We start from the raw sequence: 7,986 nt of genomic DNA, 5'->3' as shown, positions 1-7,986 counted from the left end.
AAAGGGAAAAGCTATTCTACCAATTCCATATTCGTTGACTAGTGAAAAACACTTTTGTTCTACACGTCTGCGTAAATACCTATGAAGTGTGTTTATGTTTAAGGATAAGCAATGCAGTACAAAATAATATACTCCATTCGTCCCGGGGTAGATATAATACTTTGGTGATAATACAATATTTATGAGATACGGAGTATTGTTTGGTGTGTTAAATAGAGATAAAAAAAGTGATTGGATGTAAAAGAGATAACAAAGTAATTGAAGTAACAAGGAATAGAGAGAAATGGTGGTTGAGTGATTTAACTATTGTTTACTTTATCAAAAAAAAAAGTGTCATTTTTTATAGGACAAATTGAAAAGGAAATTGTGATATTTCTATTGTGACAAAGTAGCACAATACATTACCTCAATTAGAATAAATAGAAGAGTGAACTACAAAAATGGTCCCTGGACTATGAGTTTATCTCGCCCATAGTCCCTGGACTTTAAAAATATCGCCAGTAGTCCCTGGACTAAGGGTTTATCTCGAAATTAGTCCTTTTGGCTTTTTTTGGTACGAAAATACCCATTGATATTATTTTGGGGGGTTTGGGCAATTTGGTCTTTTTACACTTTTAACATTTTAAATCTGATATTATTTTAGTTATGTACTAACTTTGATATTATTTCAAAATTATCATTCTTCTTCCATTTTGTTATCCTTCACTGAATTTGTTTTTTATTTATTTCAATATTAGATTTAATTTTATAAAATTAAATTTAATATTTAGATTTTTAAATATCAATAAATTTTTTTAAATGAAAATTATTAATTCATGGACACTATAAATATTGATTAAAACTATTAATTTTTATTATTTAATATAATATTCAATTGAATTGAAGAAGTACAGAAAAATAATATTAATCATGATGGAAAAATAAGAGTTATTCTATTTAGCCTTCGTTCGGTTGTTATAATTGTTTGTGATTAAATATTATGAAGTTGACTAAAAATTTGATCCTACTTAAAATTTTATATAGGAGTATTTTTTGTTGAAATTTTCTAGTAAATTTTGATTGTTTTCAAATTAATAAACGAAAATTATATTAGTCTTACATTAGATGCATATTTATTTCAGAATAAATTGTGTTATAGTCTATATATGATTAAAGCTAATTAAATATTGATTAAAACTAAGGCATTGTCATACCTTATTGGTTACATAGTACTATACACTATCAAATATTGATTATAACTATTAATTTTTGCTATTTAATAATTTTTATAATTAAAAAAAATTATTGATATTTAAAAATTAAAATTTAAAATTTTGTAAAATTAAATCTAATATTGAAATAAAGAAACAAAGTGAAGGATGACAAAAGGGAAAAATGATGATTGAAATAATATCAAAGTTAGTACATAACTAAAATAATATCGATTTAAAATGTTAAAAGTGTAAAAAGACCAAATTGCCCAAACCCCCCAAAATAATATCAAAGGGTATTTTCGTACCAAAAAAGCCAAAAGGACCAATTTCGAGATAAACCCTTAGTCCAGAGACTACTGACGATATTTTTAAAGTCCATGGACTATGAGCGAGATAAACTCATAGTCCAGGGACCATTTTTATAGTTCACTCTAAATATAAATAAAAAAACTGATGATATTTCTATTGTGACAAAGTAGCACAATACATTACCTCAATTAGAATAAATAGAAATACAAAAACTGACTAAAATAAAATACTTGTACTATCATTTTTTTACAAACAAAACTAGAGGAGTCCTTTTATGGGAAAACAACCTAAAAATTAGCCAACACACAGTTAAAATGAAATGCCTTATTTGGATCAATATTGAATTTCTTATTCTTACAATTAGATTGAAGGTTTCATTTTATGAATTGGATAAGACCCTACTTATGAGTTTATAGAACTCTACAAAGGGCAAGGAATAGTACACGAATTGTATTCCGTGATAATCGAATTATTTTGGTGCACTTGGGCCATACTTGTTTGTTTGAGCCTAATGATTCCGCCTGTTGAATGTGTATTTGGGCCTTCCTTCACTATTAGTCTATTGGTCTTTATTAATCGAGGGAAGTAAATTTGAGTAGAGTAATGTACAACTATAATATACCCACCCCATTGTCCACAATCAATAGTTATCCTCGACAAAAGGTGGCGTTTTGTTTCCTAGATAAAATAGTATCAAGATATATTTTATAATTGAGTTATAAGATTATTTTAATTAAAAGAGATTAACTATGACTAATTATCCCATTATCCATTCAGAATTTAATCATGAGATTCAATCTCATAAACCAAACACACAATATATTTAATTTTTCGAAATACAATCTTGAAAATCCAACAGTCTCTAATAGTAACACTTTATCTATTTTTTACTTTCTTTCTCTTTTGTATTTTATCAATTTTAGTATAATACTTTATCTATTAATGTAAAGAGTAAATTGGAAACGAATGGAAAAATTTATCCAACAAAAATTAAAAATAATTTAAATAAAAAGGATTCAACAGGAAAACTAAAATAGAAGCTAAAACGCCGTCTGTGGGAATCGAACCCACGACCACGTGGTTAAAAGCCACGCGCTCTACCAGCTGAGCTAAGACGGCCAGTTAAAAGCTTTATTGGATCTATAATTTAGTAGGTTATAGTACTATATAAGTAGATTATAGTATTAGTACTATATACTTCTATCTAGGGATGTCAATCGGGCCAGCCCACCGGGTTTCGGGCCAACCCTATTCGGGTTGCGGGTTAATCGGGTGCGGGTTAATCGGGCTGTGATTTTTTCGGGTTATAAAAGTTCAACCCTAACCCTAAAAGCTCGGGTATTGGGCTAGCCCAGCGGGCTAATCGGATTGCTACCGATAAAATTAGCGCGCGTTCAATCTAATAAATAATGGTGAAAATTAGTTACATTTATAAAATGTAAAATATTTAATTATGATAAATTTGAGATATATGCTTAAACTCAAATATAAACATGATCAAATACTAATATTTTATATTTATGCAAAATAAAACATAAACATCAAAGAAATTTTAAAGCATGTTTTAGAAATTTAAATATATTTTTCAGTGAATTTGAAGTTTCTAATTTGTATATCCATTATTATGTTAATATATAATTTATATATTTAATATATAAAATTGAAAGTTATTTTTTTAGTAAACTATATTATAAAATAATCAATGAAGTGTCGAATTAGAGTCAAACAAATAGCATGATAGAAATTTTATCGGGTTTTCGGGCCAGCCCATCGGGTGTTCGGGTCTGGCCCTAACGGGTTGCGGGTTAATCGGGTGCGGGCTAATCGGGCTGTAATTTTATCGGGCTAAAAATTTTCAGCCCTAACCCTATAAATTTGACGGGCTATTCGGGTCGGTCCACGGATTGCGGGCTACATTGACATCCCTACTTCTATCATCTACACGACATTGAGCTTTTGTAGAGATGACAATATGCATCGGAAAGATCATTGATGAATGTAGCATTTTTAATTGGAATATACAATATTGAGATTTCAGTAGAGTTGCGAATCTCACACTTATTCGCAATTATTATTAGATCATGTATAGTAGTATTAAAACTTAGTATTCTATATTTATAATTATAAATAGTATTAAATTAAAACTGTCTATAATCACCTTTTGTGTTGTTGGGATCATAGTTTATTGGGCGTGAAACTTGTGCATGTGATTCTTGTTCTTTCGTAGTATACATTAATATATGCACATAAATAAATTTAAATTTAAATTCAAATTCAAACGTAGCTAGCTCTGTTAAATAGGAAAAAAATAAATAGAGAAGAGAGGGTGAAAGAAGACTTTGAGAGAGGGAGGGAACAGATTGAGGGTTAAGGAATTTTTTTATTCTTTCTTAATTTCACTCTTAAATTTTAATGATGTAGGAATACTAAGAGATATCATATACTAAGACAAAGAAGTTAAATAATACTAATACTTATAGAAATAAATTATAAAAATAATAATGCTAGTATAAATTTTCAGCTTAGTTCAGGTAATAAAATAAAATAAATATATGCAGCGTGATTTTGGGAATGGAGGTTTTTATAAAATTGTAACAATGGGGAAACGAAGACTAATTGGGCACCCAAGTGATTGCGACACATGCACTCTCATTGTAACTCTGTCCCTCTCTCTCTTTATTGTCAAATTTAGCTTTATCTGATCTTACTCAATTATTATGAAAAGTTGAGGAATGAATATTTCTGCTGTCATGACTCATACTACTACCAGTCCCACAAATATTGTAGACACCGTCAAAGTAATGCAAACAAATCATTCACCAATTTCTATATGAGATTTTGATATCATAAACACACTCATTCTCATACCATCAATTACTATGAATTTTGGGAATCTGATGGAGTAGTTTATACTGGTGAAATGATATTTGTATTTTACTTTTCTGCAAATTAATCTGATCAATTTTGAAAAATATTTAGAGACAAACATGATTTTATCCTATATTTACATTAACATAACCAAACTCCTTGTATTCAAAATAAATCAGAATATCATTTGATACGAGAAGGAATTTATACTCCATCCAATTAAGTGGAGTACTTGTTTTTTAAATCAATTTTACTTCCTGAATGTTTGTTTATCTAATCTTGACTCTATTTATAAAATGAGAATTCTCATATACACATAAAAGATACTCCATTTGAATATTACAGCAGCATGTATATCATCAACCACAAGAATCTCAAAACTGTGAAGGCTACACCAATACATGCATTACAGAATACCCAAAAAAAGAATATGTACAATCTTCAGAAAAAAAGGGGCAACCAGAGAGTGTTTGTTGCTTGCTTGCTTACAGGCAAGTATAACTAAGACGTCTATGCGTAAAGAGCAGGTCTCGGATAAGCAGACGCTGGGCGCCCTCCTCCAGCAGTGGTCTTGCTCTTGCAGGACTTAGGTTCGGTATTTGAATTTGATTGGCGTTTCCTATTCAGGGCGTGATCTTTGTCCTTCTTATTGGCGTCCCTTGAGTCGTGAAGCTGTTCCAGGGCTGTTATCACCTCATTCATATCAGGCCTAGCTCTGGGATCCATAGATATGCATTGGTAAGCAAGGGTGGCTGCCTTCACGGCTAGATCAACTGTATACTGCCCTTCAATGCGGCTATCAATCAGACGGAACATTCTGCGCTTGTTTGTCAGGTAAGGCTTTGCCCACTCCACCAGATTATGCTCTCCCGTGGGGCGGTTCTTGTCTATTGCTTTTTTACCGGTTAGAATCTCCAGGAGCACCACTCCAAAGCTGTATACATCGCTCTTCGTGGTTAAATGGCCTATAAAATGCAAGGCATCGCCCAATTAAGATCAACAAAAAAGAAGCAGATGCATAAAACCATGTCAATTATGAATTAATCATGCCATATCATCCTACCTGTGGATAGATACTCGGGAGCAGCATATCCGTAAGTACCCATGACTCGAGTGGAGACATGACTCTTGTCGCCTGTTGGCCCATCTCTGGCCAATCCAAAATCAGAGAGTTTGGCATTGTAGTTCTGCAAGCATAAAGCAAAGCCCCCAAGAAATGAGAATAGAGAGCAAATAGTATGTATCAAGAGAGGCAAAAAAACAGCAGTAAATGCTCTAGATGTACCCACCGAATCAAGCAAGATATTAGAAGTCTTGAAGTCCCGGTAGATCACTTTTGTTTCTGCATTATGAAGGAAGGCAAGGCCCCTTGCGGCACCCAACGCAATTTTCACTCTTAGGCTCCAAGAAAGCGGCTGGAAGTAAGATCCTCCTAATTCACCACTCACCATTAGAGTTACATGGATAAGAACTTGTCAAGTACATAGGAAATACAAAGATCGTGCTGAATATACAGTGAAGAGTAAATTAAGGTATCATCTAGTACTATGTTATACTGACTTACTTCTGAATAGATGATTCTCCATGCTACCCTTTGGCATGAACTCGTATACGAGAAGTCTGTGGTCATCCTCTAAGCAATAACCGATTAATTTCACAAGATTGGGATGACGCAACTGCCCTAGATAGTTGATTTCAGCCTGTCAATTCGAAGGAAGGATGTCAATGAAAAGGTGTATCTACATATGAAAGAAACAAAACAAGTATAAGTAGACGAAGCTACAACTTAAACATGGCAATATTATAGTTATAGGCAAGGGAAAAACAAAGAAGAAGTCTAATGGGTATGGTAGAATGTGCTGACATACCAACCATTCCTTGTGGCCTTGCCAGCCCTCTTGGTTAAGCCTTTTAACAGCAACCACCATGCTAGAACCAGGCTTTGAAGCTGCCAGAGAATGCTCATCAATCCATCCTTTGAAAACAGAACCAAAGCCTCCTTCCCCCAACACGCTGTCCGGGCGAAAGTTTCGCGTGGCCGCCTTTAGATCGCTGAATGCAAAGTTTTTCACGTTGGAGGACTGCAGAATCTCACCTTCACTCCGAGGAGTTGGAGGTACGGATGCAGAGGACCTCTTGCTGCTCGAATTGCTTAGCTCCGTCCCATCTCCACTTATCATTTTCGAAGAAGTTGCACCTATAAAACCATATTCAAACTTACATTTGTGTACATCAAATTCAAGAAAACAAGCACAGAGCAATGCAGAAAAACAGTTGAAATACAACCAACACTAAAACGAGGGAATTTGAGCATGTACCTGTGCCAGTAGAAAAAGGGCTCTCGGCCTTTATCTGGTTGCTCAAACAGATCCCCATTCCCAGCAACAGAAACAGAGTTTTACACACAAATTCAAAACCAAACCTCAAGATTACATTTTTCGTGAGTGTAAAGACCGAATTTTGATCGCAGCGCCAGATCTGAGGAAAATTTTTTGCTCTCTCTCTCAAAATTAGGTGTCAGCTGCCAACCACACGAGTTAAGTAGTATTACTTACAGCCTGATGCTGTGTATTGTAAAAGGAGATGTTCAACTTTTTTATGTGGAAAAAGTAAAAGGAAAGATGGAATTGGAATTATTATGGAAAATATGAGGAGCTCAGGGTTGTTTGCTTATATGTTGCCGACGAAGTCGTGTTGGTGAGGTTAATGAAGAAGAAGCCTTTTTTAGACGTTTGTAAATACTAAATTGTGGGCTAGTATGAAAGATTGACTTTCGTCCTGTCTATGCTAATTGCTACCCAAAGGGACCATTTCTTGTTTCAATTAATCACCTTTTTTCATACCGTATTTTAGTATTATATGAGCTGTTCTATTGGATTTATATGTGTATGTGTGCAATAAATAGGAGTACAACTAATTTGTCAATAAATTAATAAAGTTATCAATGGCAGGTACCTACATTCGAATTTCTGCCTCTATCCCAAAAAAGCAAAACAAAGTCAAAACTCAATCGCTTGTGGTTTATGAATATGGTGTTTAAATGAAGTCTTAATTTTGTCAAGTTGGCTTATGTTCAATTTCATATACACTAAAATAAGTGTAGCTTTGGCCACGCTAAGTAAGATACCTTTGTGTCCTGAATTCTGGAGTTGTTTACCAATAATCTAGAAACTATGGCTCTCGAGGAAAATATGGTTCAATTAATTATCTTTAACTAATTATGATAATCGTATAATAATATAGGTTGCCAGGCTGGATGTAGAGAGACTCAGAATGGAAACTACTATGCAATATAGTATATACTTCCTAATTTTTATTAGTAAGATTTAATAATATGAAGCATCTTCAGCAAAGTGCTTAGTTATAAACTTTAAGGATCTGAATTTAATAAATTTCTGTTTATGAAAATTAATTAGTCGGGAGCAACAAAAATTATATTGATGTGATGAGTCATAAGTTTGAATTATGGGAATAGGGTATTGAAAAAGTGACATGCTTTGGGGTGGCGGCCGTAACTTGACAAATCTGTGATATGTTGCCAACCTAAGCAAAAAGTATATCAAATGATTCAAATACAAGTAAATGTATTTAATTAACGTTGTGTTGGAAAATCCAA

The 7,986-nt window shown here is 33.1% G+C and overlaps 1 protein-coding gene and 1 non-coding gene across 2 annotated transcripts; both read right to left on the bottom strand.

The window, feature by feature from the left end:
* Positions 1-2,548: 2,548 nt before the first annotated feature.
* TRNAK-UUU lies at positions 2,549-2,621 on the bottom strand. Its single transcript has one exon. It is a non-coding gene; the product is annotated as a tRNA-Lys (tRNA).
* Positions 2,622-4,681: 2,060 nt separating this feature from the next.
* Positions 4,682-7,081, bottom strand: LOC125222085 (receptor-like cytoplasmic kinase 176). The gene is made up of 6 exons (XM_048124515.1): positions 6,689-7,081; positions 6,239-6,567; positions 5,935-6,070; positions 5,660-5,802; positions 5,434-5,557; positions 4,682-5,335 (listed from the first exon to the last, which is right to left on the bottom strand). The coding sequence occupies exons 1-6, from the start codon at positions 6,744-6,746 to the stop codon at positions 4,881-4,883; spliced, it is 1,245 nt and encodes a 414-aa protein (XP_047980472.1). The 5' UTR covers positions 6,747-7,081; the 3' UTR covers positions 4,682-4,880.
* Between the last annotated feature and the right edge of the window lie 905 nt (positions 7,082-7,986).

This window comes from Salvia hispanica, chromosome 4 (genome assembly GCF_023119035.1).
Source record: "Salvia hispanica cultivar TCC Black 2014 chromosome 4, UniMelb_Shisp_WGS_1.0, whole genome shotgun sequence".
Lineage (NCBI taxonomy): Eukaryota > Viridiplantae > Streptophyta > Magnoliopsida > Lamiales > Lamiaceae > Salvia > Salvia hispanica.
This window is presented reverse-complemented; position numbering and strand designations above follow the sequence as displayed.

Excerpts from the sequence above, each read along its gene's own strand:
- LOC125222085 (XM_048124515.1), bottom strand. The coding sequence starts at position 6,746 with ATGGGGATCTGTTTGAGCAACCAGATAAAGGCCGAGAGCCCTTTTTCT. Across the intron at positions 6,071-6,238 it reads AAGGCCACAAGGAATGGTTG|GCTGAAATCAACTATCTAGG; the intron begins GTATGTCAGCAC and ends TCGAATTGACAG. Across the intron at positions 5,803-5,934 it reads GGAGAATCATCTATTCAGAA|GAGGATCTTACTTCCAGCCG; the intron begins GTAAGTCAGTAT and ends GTGGTGAATTAG.